This window comes from Malaclemys terrapin, chromosome 17, assembly GCF_027887155.1.
Source record: "Malaclemys terrapin pileata isolate rMalTer1 chromosome 17, rMalTer1.hap1, whole genome shotgun sequence".
Lineage (NCBI taxonomy): Eukaryota > Metazoa > Chordata > Testudines > Emydidae > Malaclemys > Malaclemys terrapin.
Genome location: NC_071521.1, coordinates 2587367 through 2605499, shown reverse-complemented (window position 1 = coordinate 2605499; position 18133 = coordinate 2587367). Strand labels below are relative to the sequence as shown.

Below are 18133 nucleotides of genomic sequence, written 5' to 3'. Positions count from 1 at the left end.
TTGACTTTGCAAGTGCTCCACCTTCCCATCAAGGGAACCCTGCCCAGGGCGCACGCTCTCCTCCTTTTGTTTCAGTCTGAATCTGAGAATCGGTTTTATTTCTGTTCTTGGGCACAAAAGTCCAGCCTGGGATTCCCTTGCCACCAGGGATGACAGCTGGCTAAAAACACCTGTACCAGTGTAGGACACCTTAGTCTTTCCTATTAACCCCCCAAGTCATTTGGAGTAAATGGCGTGGGAGAGTATCCTACTCCACATGTCTGTGGCTCCCCAGACTTGCTGTCTGGCTCCGTTCTTTTCAGTCATATGTGCTGGTTGTATAGGAAATAAGCGGTCTGCGGCTGGCTCTCAGAAGGAATGGTTTGGGCCCAACAGCGGCACTGCTTACTCCCCAAACAGTCGTTGTTGAAAAAAGTTGGGCCAAATTTATTATTTGTGCAGTTGGGTTCGGCTCCCACTAGCTTCAGCAGAAATGGCATCTGCTTATGTCAGGGCCCTTATGGTTTAATGGCCTATTTGCGTATTATCAGGGAGAGGGGGGGCTTTAATACAACCATCTGAACACAGGGTTCGGGTTTATAGTGATATCAGCTGAGCTCAGCCCCTCTGCGAGTGTCCACTGCAGCCTCCCAGACGTCTCTGAGCGGGCGATGTGCCCAGGAGGAGGCTGTGCTCAGAGATGCATTCTCGGGTGGGTGCAACGCACTGCAGCTGAGTGACCTTTGTGGAATAAACTTCAGAGAGTTGTTGTTTTTTTTAAGGCTTCCTTGTTTATAGGGAGGCCTTGTTGTATAAATAGAACTCCTGGTTCCTGTTGAAGGAAGCTGTTTAAAAGGCAAAGCCTTGCTTTCTCTGTAAAGGGAAGCAGAATGCCCTGGTTCCCTACCCAGAAGCAGTTTACACAGCAAAGGTGGAGGGGGCAAAGTTTAGCCAGAGGCAGCCTACGAGGGGCTTTGGCACCACTTGCAGTCCCCCTTCTCTTTGCCACAGGTGCAGCCAGCGGAAGCTACAGGGCCCAATGTGCCAAACTCCGTCTTGATGTGAGCTGAACAATGTTGTCCCTTGCCTGTGCGGAGGTATGGTCGGAAGGGCTGCTGAAAATTTGGTGCAGCCCTTGGGCTCCTGGCAAGTGGCCCTTGTCTGTCTCAGCCGGAGAGAGCCTGTGGGCCCCGATCCAGGCAGCGATTTACTCAAATACAGGTTAAAAGGCACTCGGGGTGATGGCTGTGGCCAGCTCTACACTACAGACATCTGCTGGCAATGCTCTGTTGGGCAGGGCCCTCTCTAGCGCGGCGGGGCCCTGATCTCAGCTGGGTCCTCTAGTGCTCTTGTAATGCAAGTAAAAACTCACTAAACTCACTCCTGGCAGGGGAGCCAGCGGAAGGCCTGTGCCCCACGTAGGGCCCACAGACGTGCGATGGCTGGTCTGGCTCTCCGTCCGGGGGTGAATTTCACCCTCGAAGGACAAAGCTGCCAAGGAGATCTAGTAGCAAACAAGGGCAGCCCAGCCCAGCCCAGCCGTGAGAGCCAAGAGCTGCTGCTCGACTCCTCCACTGAGAGTGGGTGGCTTTAGTACAGGAAGCTGGAGTCATTCCTCCCTGGAGGTGTTAATTGAGACACCACATCCATCCTGACAAGGGGCGGGATCCGATTCAGATGTTCCAGGGGTATTTTTGTTGCACTTTGTTAGTTTCAGCTCTGTTCATCATTGGAAACATGGGCTCTAAGCAGGAAAACCTGGAGCTCCCAGCGTACCCAGTCGGCACTGACTGTGTAGAGCTGGGAGGGAAGCTGGCCTCCGGCTGAATCGCTCATGCAAACTGATCCACGTCAGTCAAGTCCCCGTGTGAGATGATGGACAACGTTGATTAAAGCAAAAATAAATAACCTCTGAGCGAGTGGAAGGAGCGCCGGCTGTTTGTGCCAGGAAGGACGAAACGGCCCTCTGCGGGATTGTGAATCGTCATGGCTGTTTGTATAAACAGGCCCTATTGCCATGGGGAGGGCAGAGGGCCACGCACAAGGAAAATATTGGAACCGTGAGAAGTTGTGTTTGTGTAAAAGAATCCCATTGACCAGCTGCGTTATCCTGTGTCTCCCCCCGCCATTGTCCTCCTCCTGCTACACTCCTGGCAAGGGGCTTATTAGAGCTTGTTAAAATTTACAGCTCTCCCCGCTGGTTTCATTCTATCTAGTGACATGTCCCCCACTCTCCTCTTTTCTGGGGTTTCCAGATGAAAAGGGGGAGGCTTGTTTGAAATGCAGAACACAGAAAACATTTTGCCTCTGTTCAATGAATGAAAGCTCCTGGCACTGCAGTTTGTTTACTAGAGATTGTGGGAATCTTGCAGACATTTTCTGTGCTGCCCTGGAAGACCCAACCACGCAGGGGAAAGTAATCCCTGGGTTACAATTTCTTGGCCATGATGATCTCAGTGATAGTGTAAACATGGTGAGATTGGCATGGAAATAGGGAAGGGCTTTACATATGAGTCATAGCAATAAGGTCTCTGCCTACTTAAGATCTGAGCCCTGCTCTGGCTGTTTTAATGAGTCCTGCTGGAGATAGGCTGAAATAGTTCCAGTGAGTCTGAGGTTTGTATATTGTTCATGGATCTGCCTCGGTCAGCACCACATCACCTGCTATGGGCGGGCCCAGAAATCTGGAGAACTTCCAAACACCTATCTCCTGCCCGCATGGTCTGCAGATGTTCACAAGGGAGGGAGGGGTCTAATGGAAGGGGGGTCTTGGGGTGAAGGGCCTATACTGGGACTTGAGACCCCAGGTCGGTTCCCAGATCTGCCACAGACTCCCTGTGAGACCTGGGGCAAGTCATTTTAATCGCTCTGTGCCTCAGTTTCCCATCCGTAGTATGGGGATAATAATGCACCTTTTCCCCCACCCTTTGTCTCCCTAGTCTCTGTAGACTGGGTGTCTGTACAGTACCTTGCACAATGGGGCCTGAGCTTGGCTGAAGTCTCTTGGTGATAATCCGTGTCTTGGAACCGGCTCTTATTACCTTATATCCACATACCCCTTAGAATTCCTGTCCCCCAGGTGAGTTCAGTTCTTATTACCAGTGTGAGCCACCCTCCCTTTGCTCGACCCCGGGGAGAGCAGCAGGATGTACAGGCTTTGGCTGTTTTCTCAGCCAGGCATTAGAGAATAACTCCGGATAGGTGAGCCCTAAGGAGCCAGACCCTCGTGGTTACAGCACCCTGGTCAAAGAGCCAGCACTGCCGTCTGTGCTGTGTAGGATTCAGGTCAGGCGGCTTTCTGAGCAAAGCCCCCAGCAAAGCTCGCGTTTGGTCACCGATGCTCTCGCTGACCCAGACTGAGTCTTCCTGTAACTGTTCTCTCCCGTATTAAGGGCTCGTGGCTCTGGTGGAAGCTGGATACACGACGTCTGTAGGTTTTAGTCACTTGTAATGAGGGACAATGGTGCCGCCTTACATGGTGACCCTGTGGTCGCAGTGTCGTCTCCAGCACTGTGTCCTGGCTTTACTGCCTCCGCAGTTTAAATCATTGAAGCCAACAGAGTGCTTGGAGTCACACCACGTAATGTGAGATGAGAGGGAAGCAGCCCCTTGGCGCTGTCTGGCGGATGTGATGCCTCCAGGGCTCGTGTGTGAAACGGGGCAAACCCGCGCTGGGCTGTCCCCCGGAAATGGCTGAGGCAGGCAATCTGCTCCAGCATCGATCCCGCTCTCTCCCGTGGGCACAGCTGACTGAAGATGCTGATGAGAGGTGCAGGTGGGTGTCTTTGCTCAGCACCCAGGAGCTCCGTTATCCAGCCGTTGTTTGCCCGTGGGTGCTGCCCAGTGAGGGAGACGTCGCTTCAGTCACCTTATGACACCCGGTGCCCAGTGACAAGAGGAGAAGCAGCCGCACATGGACACTGGGCACAATGTACATTCATTTCAAGGGCAGCAGTGGAACACTGCGGCTTTGCTCCCCTGCCCTTGGGGGCCTGCACCAGCCATCATCCTACTGCCAGAGCACTGCCAGTGGGGCGCTCAGCCGAGCCGGGGTGCAGGGCTGGGCGCCCAGTGCACTAGCCAAACAATGGTGGTTTGGCTCTTTTCATTCAGTAGAACAGGTAACTGGACGGCTGTCAGTGGCATGTAGCAGAGGAGAGGGGGCCAAAAAGCCCTGGCCAGCTACCAAAGAAGGTGGCGTATGGCTAGATTTGTCATCGGATTAACTCCATTGGCTTCTGTGCAGTTACTCTGGAGATGGATTGGGCCCAACGGGGTAGCTTTATTGGTTACCATGTGCGTGTGTGTAAAGTTATGATATATTACATATCAAAAATGACGTTAAAAGGTTTCAAAGTCAAGCAGCCTCAATCCCAGTCTCCCTCGCTCAATCTCTGTCTCCCAGCCCAAAGTCCCCTCCCCTCCTCATCCCAGGGGATTTTACCCGTTTACAGCATTGGTGAGACCAGTCCTGGAATATTGTGTCCACTTCTCATGTCCACGTTTTAAAAAAAGTATTACTCCCCCCAGCCTGGGCATCATCCCTGCCTTCCCGGGTCTCCGACTCTTCTGCGTGATCCGCCCCTTGTTGGCTCTTCGGAGCACTGCTTTGGCTCCAGTCTCTTTTTGTAAGATTTTCAAGCAGATGCATTTCCGCCTTTCACCAGTGAGATGGGAGCCAAGTGCGGAGTGCCCTGCAGTGCAGCCCAGTGCACTAGGCACTGTCCGTGTGAAAGGCCCCAGCTGCTGGGTCTGTGCAGCCAAGCTCAGCTCAGCCCCTTTACATGAAGCCCTGGCTTTAAAACATGTTTGCACATGCACAGCTGCATCAACCTCCCTGCAGAGCGCACACATCCACACTCCAACACACTGCCAGCTACACACACAGTTCTGAACACACTCCCAGCTACACACACAAGTATTTGCTGATTGAGGCCTGCACAGACACACACAGGGCCTCACTCAAACACCAGCATGAACCTCCCCACACTGAAACACACACACCACACGTGCCATCAATTGTCCACCTGATCTTTTGTAAAAAATTAAATACATTTTAAAAACTGAGGACTATTTACCCTCCTCCCTGAAACACTCTGATGTCATTTTTCAAGATCCTCCGCAGAGACATTCAGTGGCATGGCAAGGGCATGAAAATCCCAACAGCTGCTAGGAGACTGGCCTGCTCCTGGCCAGGGCGGGCTTGGGATCGGGTGCCACAGACCGAGATAAAAGGTCGGTGCGTTTCCTTTAGGCTGAGCGGTGACGTTCAGAAGGGCTGTTGCTATGGCACCACTTCAGCAAGCTTTGGCCAGCGGGTGAGGATCAGAGTGGGTGACAAATGGTTCCAACTGGGCTCCACGCAGATTCCAGCTGTTTACTGAGGGTTTTATGTCTCTTCTGAGGACAAGACTTAAAGTTAGTTTGCAAGACTTGGCAGGAAGTGGCTCCGCACTTAATATGCTGCACTGCTTAATCTCTCTGCTAGAAAGGGTCATGGACTCAGGGCCAGCTGTGACATTTGGATCCAAACCCAAATTCCCCGGAAGTTCAGGTCCATCTCTACTCAGCACTGATAATGCCGATGTTCGTTGTAGATCTGCTGCTCTGGGCAGCCACAGCTTCTCCTATCCAGAACAAGTCTTCACACTGGCACCCAGTTAGAAGCTGGCACCTCCCTCTCCTGTCTACCGCAGTTCAGCGTGCTCCTGCTGGTGCCAGCTGTACTCCACATGTGGGCTGTGCTGGGGACAGCTAGCGCTCCATGCCTGGGCACTCGGATGCTTTGGCCAAGGAGGGGACATACCTACAAGTCTTGCTCACCCCTGGCGGGAGGCTCCAAGCTCCGTTCCTGCTGTCAGCTGAGAGAGATTCTCCACTAAGGTTAACCAAGCCAGAGATGTTGCTCTATGATGAGCCAGAGTGAGCCAGGACAGAGTCCTCACAGTCATAGAACTGTCTGACTGGAAGGGGCCTCGAGAAGTCATCTAGTCTAGCCACCTGTGCTGAGCAGGACCAAGTAAACCTAGTCCATCCCTGACAGGTGTTTGTCCAGCCTGGTCTTAAAAATCTCCAATGACGGGGATTCCACAACCTCCCTTGGACGCCTGTTCCAGAGCTGAGCTCCCCCTAGAGTTCGAGAGTTTTACCTAATATCGAACCTAATCTCCCTGCCTGCAGATAAGCCCATTGCTTCTTGTCCTATCTTCAGTGCACATGGAGAACAACTGATCACGTTCCTTTTTGTAACAGCCTTTAACATAGTTGAAGACTGTTTTCAGGTCCCCTTTCAGGTTTTTTTCCTCAAGACTAAACATGTCCAGTTTTTTAACCTTTCCTCACAGGTCAGGTTTTCTCATCCTTTGATCATTTTCGTTGCTTTCCTCTGGACTATCTCCAGTTTGTCCACATCTTTCTTAAAGTGCAGCACCCAGGCTTCACAGTGCTCCAGCGGAGACCTTACCAGTGCCGAGCAGAGCAGGACAGAGTCTCGCATACCACATTCCCGTTAATGCACCCAAGAATGATGTTAGCCTTTTTCACAACCACATCACATTGCTGACTCGTATTCAGTTTGGGATCCACTCTAAGCCCCAGACTCTTTCCGCAGTTCTGCTGCCTAGCCAATTATTCCCCATCTTGTACATTGGATTTTCCTTCCAAAGCGAAGTGCTTTATACTTTCCTTTATTGAATTTCATCTTGCACTTGACAGGCTGCTTGATGTATGATATGAAGGCAAAGGGCTCTATCCAGCCCCACTGCAAGCTGCCATAATACCACTGAGATTTGTGGCTGAATCTGGCCCAATGAGAGTGACTTCTCAGGCAAAGGACATGCTCGAGCCGCGGGTATAAAGACCTCTGTCGCAGAGGAATTGCTGGCTGCAGCCTTGGAAGTCTGTCCTGTGTTTGTTGTTCCCAGCCAGGGAATGCTGAGCCCAAGCCCAGCTCTGACACTGGCCTTGCTCAGAAGTTGGGAGGACAGAGATGAGCAAAATATTTGCCTCCTTTTTTTAATTTGTCCATGAACGGACAGGAAAATTCTCCTCATGGTTTGGGGACTTGCCCCCCCCCCCCACCCCAATGGGCTAGGGGCAGTGTTTGAAGTTTGAGCTTGGATGTTGGACTTGGTGCAGCTAACCAGTGCCGATCGAATGTCCCAGCTCAGAATTTGAGTGGAATTCACCGCTGGGTCGGGGGACAGATCACAGCCGGGACAGGGATGTAGTGGGACATAGGTGGTACCTAGACCTTGTGCTGGCTCTAGACAGCCTTCATGAATATCTGAGCAGTTGACCTTAACCTCAGCCTTTGTGCTGCAGTGCCTGACAGCCCCTCTGTTTGTGGGAAGCAAATACAAAAGGGTCACAAATGCCATCCAGTCGGAGCTGGGCTTTGAATGCTTATGAATTATTTGCTGGAGGCTTTTTCCCACTGTCCCCCCATTCCACATGATCCTTCACCAAAAGTGTGGCACCGAGCTACGGGTTACTAAGTCTGCGTTTCTCCTCTGGAGTGGCTTAGACCGGGTCGCTCTGAATGACCCTATTGGTGACTTGCTTGTCCCACGCTGGTATTCCTGCTTTCCTTGTGGTCTCTTGGCACTTCTCTGGGTATTCCCTTAGGGCAGCTCAGTCACTGCTGTTTCTGCCGCCCACCAGGCAATTCCAGTATCTGGACAGGCCTGGGTTTTCCCAGGACTCTGGATAGAAGATGTGCACATCTGTTTCCAATCCCCTCGCAGTGCTACTCCACTGAAGCACATCAGCAGTGAAGCCCGCTGCATGGCATAATGTCAGCATCATAGCTCAGCACTCCCGGAGACTTGCACCTTTTGGGTCTGGCCTGTTAGCTTCAGTGTGGTGGGGAAGTGTCAGGAAATGCAGCATTGTTTAAAGGCCACGTGAGGCCTGGTTCCTGGGAAATGCAGGTCATTTGGAGATTAGGAGGTGGGAGTTCCAGTGAGCTCTTCAAAGGTCAGTAAGCAACCCTACCAATTACTGAGTGTCACTTCATTATCTGAAAGGGATGGAGCTCACTCCGGCTGCTCCATGATTTTGCTGTTGATTTCAGCATGAGTCAAGCAGCTTGTTACATACATAACTATGAAAAATGTCAAGTTTTATGTAGCACGAGGTGTGGTTAGTGGCTTGGGGAAACCTAACAAAGATATGAGGAAAACACTCGCTGGCTGTGCATGGACGGTTTGCAAGAAGAGCAGCTGTAATGAACCCAGATCCTTTATTCAGAGGAGCGGTCCTTGTGCTGCATTCCCACAGCAGCTTCAAAGCTTCAAACCTGACAGGGAAAAGAATTCCAATCCCCATCCCTACAAAACACACACACACAGACCCCTGCACTCCTTGGGGAAATTGTCTGTCACTCACCCTTTTGGAACTAGGCCATAATTGCGATAAAGAAAAATAATGAAGGTTGAGGGCATGGAAACTTTTACACCCCCTTAACTCCTCTCCCCTCAGACATATGGCCAGATCCTCTGTTGCCACAGTGGGCCCAGCTCCATGGAGCTGCACCCATTTACCCCAGCTGAGAACCTGCTTACGGCTGGGGAGATCCTCCAGGCCATGAGAACACAATGTGAAGAGGCTGGACTCTGTCCTTGGCTGGGATTTACGGATTCACAGTTGTGAAAATGACCTTGGTGCCAACCCAGCGATGTGTGTGAATTGAGATGATATTGAGGAATGCAGAAAGATTCCAACTCCCTCCTGCCCCTGCGCTGGTCCCTGAGGTTTCTCTAGCAGCCTTCACTCTAGGATCTCTTGCCACTGAACAGTATTCTCTATAAACAGCCGTCTGCAGGGCAGCCTTGTGCCGCAGGAGTGAACGCCATGTGCAATAGCAGCCTCCATACCCTCTTCTGCTCCCAGTGGTTTCTGTGCAATACCCTGGGAAGGGACCTACTCTTCTTCAGGCATCAGCAGACACTGTAGGCCTGGGACAGCCCTTAAGCTTTCACTCTGCCTCGCCTAAACTAGGAAGCCAGTTCTGCTGACCAAGCCTGGGACCCTGGCATCTCCTGAGACTAGCAAGTCCTTTCAAAGGTGCAGTGCCCTTTGCTGGGCCTGGCCTGCTGCCTAGCTGGCTTTGAGAGTTACACAGCAGTCTGAAAATGGGCCTTTATCAATCATGCCTACTCCCTACAGTGCTGGAGCCTGAAATACCACTGTCCTGCAATGGGGTTCCACTGAAAAATGAGCCCCTGTATGAATGGGTAGGGGCTAGTGCAGCTCCATTGATTTCAATGCGCCAGGTCTGACTTTTCTCCAGTGCAAAAGTGCTCGGCTCCCAGCAACTCCCATTGTTCTCCGTTTGGAGGCGGAGGCATTCTCCGGGATCCGTAGTGGGATCTGCTGGGTGCTGAGCTCTTTTGAAAGTATGGCCAGTAGTTTTTGTTCCTGCCGGCCCTGCAGTGCAGACCTAGCCATGGAAAAGGCACTTGGATTCTGTTCTGCCTCGGGTATGCCGGCTCCCTGCTGCCTCCTGAACCCTTATGGCTGGGCCCATGGTGTGCAGCAGAGGGGTTAGGAACCCTTATGGCTGGGCCCATGGTGTGCAGCAGAGGGGTTAGGTCAGTCGAGGCTCCACCACTCGGTTTGAGCCAGCAGCTGGGAATACCTGTCTGAAGCTGAGAGGCCACTGAGGGGATAAACGTGAGGCACTGACATGCCATTTTTTCTGGATCACTGGCTTGAGCAGAACCAGACTTTAAACATGGTCCTGTGGCACTGAATGCTTAAAGCTAAACCGCCAACTCTAAATCCTCTGCCAGTGTCACACCTCATCAGCTAGCCAGTGAGAGCAGCAGCTTGTTCCGCCTCCTACAGATCATCGGAGTAGCTTTTCCAGGCCAGTAATTGAGAGAAGCTTGAATGTAGCTGATTAGGCCCCAAGCCCTGTGTGATTTGTGTGTGCGCACACATCACTCTCAATTACTGGCTCCAGCTCAGGTTTTCAGCCAGGGAGGCAAGGCTGGAACCAAGAAAGGGGAGAGGGATCTGACAGAAAACAGAGGTCTGTGGGCCCCGCATGCTCCTCAGAGAGGTGCCACATTGGAAGCCTTTGGAGTCTCCATTCCCGTGCAAGTGGCAAGGGGGTGAGGAATGTGGAGGACACACAGCTTAGTGCTAATAATTAACAGGTGATGAATACTGAATGTCCATTTCCTAAAGCAAATTACAGACAGGGAACTGGGAGTAATGAGGGTCTGAGCTGGATCTCTCCAAGGGCAGTAATATTCCCATATGTCTCTAAGGGCAGGTCTACACTAACCCCCCAATTCGAACTAAGGTACGCAACTTCAGCTATGTGAATAACGTAGCTGAAGTTCGAAATACTTTAGTTCGAACTTACCTCGGTTCAGACGCGGCAGGCAGGCTCCCCCGTCGACTTCGCGTACTCATCTCACCAAGCTGGAGTACCGCAGTCAACGGCGAGCACTTCCGGGTTCGACTTATCTCGTCCAGACAAGACGCGATAAGTCGAACCCAGAAGTTCGATTTGCTTGCTGCCGAACTACCGGGTAAGTGTAGACCTACCCTAAAGCACCTGCTAACCCCCAAACCTCCCAAGTGCTTTACAAATCATATAGAATGGCAGAGATGCATACTGGAATCACTTTGCCCACCACTGAAATGCAGCCACCTCTGGGGTGAAGCATAGCAGCTGTTCAGCCGGCGCACAGCCCTACACTATAGGTTAGGGCAGGAAGTGATGATGAATATTGTTTCCAATTGAAATAGCAGGGGGAAATCCGAGGGAATTCTGGCCAGAAAGTACTCGGAGATCTTCCCTGAACAGAATCAGTCAGGACCTTGGCTGGAAGCAGTATGATCTTCGACTTCCTGCCTTAAACAGTAGCGTGAAGCTGTTCGCTCTCAAACAGGAGCTGATTTCCATCCCACTGGTGGTTGTATTTTAGTGGTGAATAAAGTTTCCTGTGTATAGTTTGTATTGGTTTAAGTTTGTCAAGGCTTTGGAATCATTTGATATGAAAGGTGCTACAGAAACGGAAGCTTAGTATCCTTGTATCTGGGAATGCAGGCGCTTTCTGCACACGCTGCCCAGTTAGCTAAATCCTAGAGTAGGCTAGAAAACGCTTCACAGAAGTAGGTCAAATAAATGCTAACCGTAAACCGCACACACAGCCACAAGGGGTGGTGCTGTGTGGTTTAACTGCTGTGACCCGTGGAGCTGGGACGCTGGGGCAGGTGGATTTCCCTGTCTGGGTCAGAGATGATGTGCCATGTTGTCAGCCAGGCTAGGCAGAGAGAGATCCAGGGCATCAAAGGAGATTAAAGGTCCTTGCTTTAGATCGTGGTGTGTGGGAATCGTCTCTACGACAGCCGCACACGTGCCCAGGATTACACTGCAAGAAGGGATGCCTGCTGGCAGGGGAACAAGAGGGGAACATGGCCGCAGCCTTGCCCCATCCCCCAGCGAGTGAAGCAGAGTTGGCCAAAGCAAGGCCTTCTGAGCCCTACGTGCAGCCAAGGGCCACCCACCGGTTGTGGCTGTAGGGCAAGGACAAGCTGTCAAAGGCAGGAGTTCCCCGCTGTGCAGCGCGGCTCAGCCGTGGCTGAGAGACACAGGCAGGCTCTGGGGAGAGGGCACTGGCCTCTGATTCAGACGGGGACGTACATTTATATGCCAACTCGAGTGCTGGGAGAAGCTCGGGGTGCCAGTCTGAGCCCCCCATTCCCGCTGGCCTGGTGCACAGGGGGCAGGGCCCCTTCCTGGGAGATGATGAGACCGTCGTGCCCTAGAGCGCAAAAGTTTTTTCCCTTTCTCCAGAACAGCAGCTCAAGCCCCCGAAATGTACCAGACGTGCCGTGCCCAGCCCCCGGCAGATGGGCAGCCAGGGACCAGAACGAACTGGCTTTTTGGAGACCCATAGAGAGTGGTTTCAGACCGGCTGTTCTGGCCGGATGAGCCTCTCGGTGGCTTTTCTGAGCAGTATAAATGAGCTGCTTCCGCTGCACTGCGTGTGGGTTACTTCATGAGCATTGGGTTAGGGTTGCTGGGCAGCAGCCCCAGTGCTTTATAAACACAAGGAATTGCTGCTGTTCTTAGTCCCCCGTAAATAAAACCAAGCTGCTGCCAATGGCGCGGGACCTGAGGGGCACCGGTGACCTGTGCTGGGCAGGAGGGCAGATTAGAGGATCAGCTGGGCTCCCTTCCGGCCTTACGCTCCTCCATCTCCTCCTCTTGCTTTCCGAGCTCGCCCCGCAGTCCTCCCAGGCACTGCTCTGGGGCCTTGGAAACACCCCCAGCAGAGGAGCTGGGGGAGGGGAATTAACCATAGACTCCTTGCTCAGAGCCTGGCAGCAGCTTGTTTGCCAGTCTCCTAGGCTGGAGCTCCAGGCAGGGACTCGGTATTTGTGTCTTGCGCAGAGCTGAGCCGCAATAGTGAGTAATGCCAGTTTGCTCCTTCGCTCTGAGCAGCTGCCTAGGGACGAGGCCGCTCCACCCTGCACGAGGTGGCTGTCGCTGACTGGCCAGGCCTCGCCCACCTCCCTAGGCTCTGCTCCTGAACAGTCGGGGCTAAGGCTGGGGGTTCTGATGGAGCCTAAGGGACTTAGGTGCCCAGATTGGGAGTTAGGCCACTTTGAAAATCCCTGTTCCTCACGCCCAGCCAGGTGCCCTGGTGTCAGAGGAAGAGGAGGAGGAAGGCCCCACTCCCAGCCAGCCACCCTGGCATCTGTTGGAGGAGGAGAAAGGCCCTGGAGGGTGTCAGCAGGGGAAGGAGAGGTGCAAGCTCCTTTGTGCTCCCCTGCCCCTCCTCTGCCCCCCAACCCATCAGCGTTTAATGGGCTGAGCTGAGAAGGCGAGAGTAACGAACGGGCTCCCTGCACCCCCGGGAATGTGCTGCGACAGAATGGGCATTCCCATGAAACCCACTTCCCAGAGAAGCCACCTGGGGAAGGAGACTCTCTCTGCCCTGGGGTAACGCAGGCCCCGGAATGGACCAGGGGGTGGCAAGTCCGTTAGCTCAGGCTGCAGAGATCGTACCTGGGCCCTAGAGGAGCCAGGGTCCATCTCTGGCGATGGCCGAGAGGATGGTTATGGCAACTCTTCCAGCAGAGGCTTTGGCCCTTCGTTCGTGCTTGTGGGTGGGGTCTTTAGGACTCCACGTTGGTGCACCAGAGAGCAGAGACTTTCCTGGGGGAGCCTCAGCCTAGGGTCACGAGGGATATGCAGAGCCTAAGGTGTGACCCAGGACAGGCCAAGTCCCACCTGTCCTTACACGCCTGCTTCTTGCCCTTGCCCAGGTGTTTGGCGACATGGACCAAGTGCGGATGACGTCCGAGGGCTCCGACTGCCGCTGCAAGTGCATCCTGCGGCCTCTCAGCAAGGATGCCTGCAGCCGCATCAAGGATGGCAGCATGCGGGTGGAGGATTTCTACACGGTGGAGACGGTGAGCTCGGGGGCCGACTGCAAGTGCTCCTGCACGGCCCCGCCCTCCTCGCTCAACCCCTGCGAGAACGAGTGGAAGATGGAGAAGCTGAAGAAGCAGGCGCCGGAGCTCTTCAAGGTACCTGGGCTCAGGCAGGTCTTGGACACCCGCCTCGGCCTCCGCCCCACGGCTCGCTCCCCCACGCTGACGTGTCCCTGAACGCTACGGTCGGCCCTTGGTGCATGGAACCCCCAGTGACGCATGAGCTGCAACCCCCTCCCTTGCACCATGCGTGTTTAACCCTTCGTAGCCCAGCACCAGAGGCTGGTTCCAGGGCTCCTGCTCTAGAGGCTTATGTAGTGTCCTGGTGGGAAAAGGCCATTTCTTAGGAGGGCAGAAACCTGGGGGCTGGAAAGAAAAGAGGCTGACTCCCGATCCCAGCCAGACCCATCATGGGCTGATCGCAGCCGCAGCACAGCACAAAGGGCCAGGAGCACCGCCAGCCTTTTTGCCGCCCTAGGCGGCGGAAGGTCCCGCCCCCGAAATACCGCTGACGACCGGGGCGGCTGAAGATCCAGCCGCTGCGTTCGCCGCCCCCCAAATGTTAGCGCTCTAGGCGACCGCCTAGGTCACCTAATGGGTTGCACTGGCCCTGCAAAGGCCCTTTCCGGCCCAGCCCCACTGGGGCAGATGTCAGGCGGGAAGGGCTGGGCCATGTGGCAGCAGTGAGGTCTGGGGGGAGGGAGGGAGGGAGAGCCGCCAGCTGGCAGTGACTCCACGGTGCAGGAATCCCTGCTCCCCAGAGACCAGACAGCAGGTTCTCCCAGCAGCGCTGAGTCCCTGACAAGAGCAGATCTGTGCTGGGGCCTACAGGCTTCCCGGGCGGCTGTGGCTCTCTTGGCCCTTGTGCGTGAGAGACGGCGCAGGGTCGAGAGCTTCTGGTGGCTAAATGTCACCAGCTAACAATAGGCAGTGTGTGCCCTGCTCACTCCCTCCACACAGCTGTGCGAGGCTGCCGGCTCGGCCTGCCGGGCTCCACATTGAAGGGGTGGCCAGGGAGGACCATGGGCTGCCCTGCACCCCATGGGCAAGGTCTGACAGACCAAGGCCGTAGGGTCACTCAGTGAGGGTATGAGTCACCTCGGGCAGTTTCCAGGCCTGGGCTCATCCCCACCCAAGGATACATTTCACCTTGAATGCTTCCAGCTCCTATGCAGCTGCACTGCAAGGCACACGACTGATCCCAGCTCCCAGCGGGCCGAGGTACTATAGACTCATCGGCGTTAGAGACGGGAGCAGTGCCTGTGGTGTCCCCTCCCTCGATCATTCCTCAGCCCGCATTTCCCCTTCCTTAAGTCTGCCTCGGTTCTGTAACACTCTGGGGCGGGTGGGGCCCTTTCCCTGGAAGTGGGTGTATGTGGGCAGGGTGGGGGCACGGGGAGAGATAGAAAAGTGGCATGAAATTAAAATCAGGGTTGGGATTATTGGTAGTGAGAAATCCCAGAGGATATTGTAGGTGGGTTTCATTCTCTCTGTGTGGGTTCCTGCGCTGGGTTTGCATTCTACACTGCGTCTCAGCCCCACACAGCTGCTGCCTACCTATATTGCCTTTATGGCATCGTGTGCTGGGACCGTAGCAGTCCCGTGGTGCTCCCAACACTGAGTCCTGTTGCATTCTATCATTCGGGTTGCTCTGCCCACTAGTGTGAATTTGATCTGCAAGAAGCCACGTTGAATTTTCCTTCCTTCTGGGGTCCCTGTTAATGCAGCCCCTATTGTCACCTGCTGCTCTTGGAATTCAGCTTCAAGGTTTTTCCTTCACAGCTGCAGTCCATGGTTGACCTGCTGGAGGGAACGTTGTACAGCATGGATTTGATGAAGGTCCATTCATACATCAACAAAGTGGTCTCCCAGATGAATACTCTGGAGGAGGTAAGAGCGGACCCCGTGCACTGCAGTTTTGGAGCCATCCCAAAGCAGTGCAGCCAGATGAGCAAACACAAAAGCCAGCACCTGCTACTGCTGCCCAGCCACCGATCTGCCAGGGGACACAGAGACGCCCCCGACCAGCAGGAAACGAGCTCTGCTAACTTACTTCCTCCCTGTCCTCTGGCTGGGGATGGAAACATCCACTGAGGCCATTAGAACCCCTGGAAGAGTTAACCCTCTCCTGGCCTCTCCTCGCCGTTGTCAGGGCAGATGCAAGACAGCCAAGTTTCACTGTTTCAGTGAGCTGCTGGCTACAGGCGCCTCACACTTCAGTTGTGCAGGCATCCGGGCTTTGGCCAGGGGGTGGGCTGACAGTAGGAATGTACATCTGCACCTGGGGATGAATCTGATCCTGCGAGACTGGGCCCTGCCCAGCACAGGTGCGTTGGGTTGTGCGGTGATTGTGAGAGCATGTCCTTGCCCAGGGCAGCTAAGGAGTTAATGGGAGTCTGCCCTCGTTCACCCACCAGACTGAGGGAGGGCTGGTCACTCTTACACTGGGCCCCGCCCAGCGCTGATTCTGGTGGCTTGTGCGTCAGCTGCTCCAAGCTCCCCGCACCAAGGGCGTGATGGGCCTTGCTGCGCTGTGAGCTGGGCTGGGAGCGCTCCCAGTGGCTGAGGGCTGGCAGACAGGGCTGGGGAAGCAGAGGTTGTAACCTGCGGACGTGGCTCTGTCACCTGGAGAGTCGGGGAGCCTGGCTGTGCTGCCCCTCAGGCCAGTTCCTTACCTGGGGGAGGAGGGGACGGGCACTGCACCAACACAGGGGGAAATGTGGGTCCTGCCCTAGAGCTCACCATGAAACTGACACAAACACAGCCAAGGACGGGGGAAGGGACCCAGATGGGGGTTGTACTCTGCCTGGTCAATTGCACAGGCTGGGGGCTATTGTGGGGGTGTCGGGGGAGTGACTGTGAGCAGGGAGTAAGAGAATCGCCTACCAAGAGAGCCTTCAGCTGCCTGCTGAAGCAATGCTTCCCAGTCACCGCCAGGAATCGCCTGAGCGGGTTAGCAGCGCTGGCTCCCTCACCCAGCTGAGAGGCTGTTTGCATTGGGCTCTGGGCCCTGGGACTTGAGCAGGACAGTACTTCCCGGTCCCGCCCGGTCCCAGCCCCCTCCCAGAGCTGGGAATAGAACCCAGGAGTCCTAGCTCCCAGCCCCACTGCTCCAGCCAGTAGACAGAGTTGTCATCCCTGGAAGTGGGATAGGTTTCGGTTTGTAGAGAAACGTGAAACTTTTTGCCTGAACCAAAGGACAATGGAAGCCCGATCAGGTCTCAGCTACTCACGCCCTGTTCCCTTCCCGCCTCTTGCTCAGACCATCAAGACGAACCTGAGCAGGGAGAATGACTTCATGAAGGAGAGTGTTGTGCACCTGACCAACCAGATGAAGCGCTATGAGAACTACTCCGACATAATGATCAGCATCAAGAAAGAGATCTCCAACCTGGGCTACCAGCTGCTGCAGAAGGACGCTGCTGCTGTCCCCGAGAGCAACGCCCAGGTACCTTCCTGCCCTCATCACCACGCACACACTCGCAGGTGCCAGCCTGGTCCCCTTGGCGCTGGCCCGCAGAGCTGAGGGGGCTGCACGCTGGGCGGAGTGAGGGCCCAGAGGTGATGCTACGTTGTAGCACTGCCGGGGCGGCAGCACCTGTGCTAAATGATTAACTCCCTTTGGCCCATTGATAGAGTCTGTCAGGGCCTGTTGCATACTCTGGTCTCCCTTCCATCCCGTCTTTGCTGCCCTGGGCACTGCCATCTTGCAGGTAGCCTCTGTTCTGTTCAGAGTTCATCCCATGCCCATCACCATGGTATCTGAGCCCCTGGCTCATACAGAGTGCCCATTGCTGGACTCCTGCTGGCTGCGCTGCCTGGAGTCCCTCTCTTTGCAGCAGGTGCTTTGTGATCCCAAGCCATCGGCCCCACTCGGTGCAAGAGCCTGGCCGGACACGGCACCACTGGGGTGCCTCTGAGCCTGGCTCTGTCTCCTAGGACACGGCCAGGGGCAAAGGCAAGGAGGCGAGCAAGTATCCCAGCGCCCGCAAGAGCCTGGGGGACAAGGCAGCTGTGAGAGCCCCCAAGGAGAAGCTGCCGAAAATGGAGAAGCCCAAGAAGGAGATTCTGAGGGTCAGACTGGGCACATCGCAGCCCACCCCTAAGCCCAAGCCCTCTGTCCACCAGCAAACCGTGATCCGGGGCATCACCTACTACAAGGCTGCCAAGCAGCAGGAGGCCGAGGGCCTGGTCATCAACCGAGGTAAGTGCCCAGGCCCCTTGGAGTGGGCACAAGCACCTCAACAAGCCCAGCGTGGCTTGAGAGGACAGGACTGTCTGCTGGCCAGGGAAGCCAGAGGGTGTACCTGGGAGGCCCTGCCAACCCATCCTCGGGGAGCCTCAGACCCTTCCCCACCAGTCCGCCATGTTACTCCCCCTCAGAGCCACCTGAGCCTCACAGCCACTCCTGTGAGCGCCCGGCCCCTGTGTGCCCCCCGCCCACACACCCCTGCTGGGCCTGGGCTGCATACTGCTCCCAGCTCTCTCCTGTGGGGCAGGAAGTGCAGGGGGCCAGGCACTCAGCATTTACCTCTTGGGATTTGGCTTCAAGGCCTGGTCTTAGGGCACAGGAGAAAGTGAGTTCCAGCATTTGGGCACATCACAAAACCACCTCAGCGACCAAGACGGGCACGGGCTCTTGTCAAGGGGGGCCCAGGGATGGGATAACATCCCTGGGTCTGGACTGAGGAGC

General features: G+C 54.9%; 1 protein-coding gene across 1 annotated transcript in view; it reads left to right on the top strand.

The window, feature by feature from the left end:
- OLFML2A (olfactomedin like 2A) overlaps positions 1 to 18133 on the top strand; it is a 31696-nt gene that overhangs the window by 5278 nt on the left and 8285 nt on the right. The window contains exons 2-5 of the mRNA XM_054007340.1: positions 13273 to 13536; positions 15223 to 15330; positions 16703 to 16888; positions 17380 to 17644. Of these exons, the coding sequence (XP_053863315.1) occupies positions 13273 to 13536; positions 15223 to 15330; positions 16703 to 16888; positions 17380 to 17644 (823 nt within the window). The remainder of the gene's footprint in view (positions 1 to 13272; positions 13537 to 15222; positions 15331 to 16702; positions 16889 to 17379; positions 17645 to 18133) is intronic.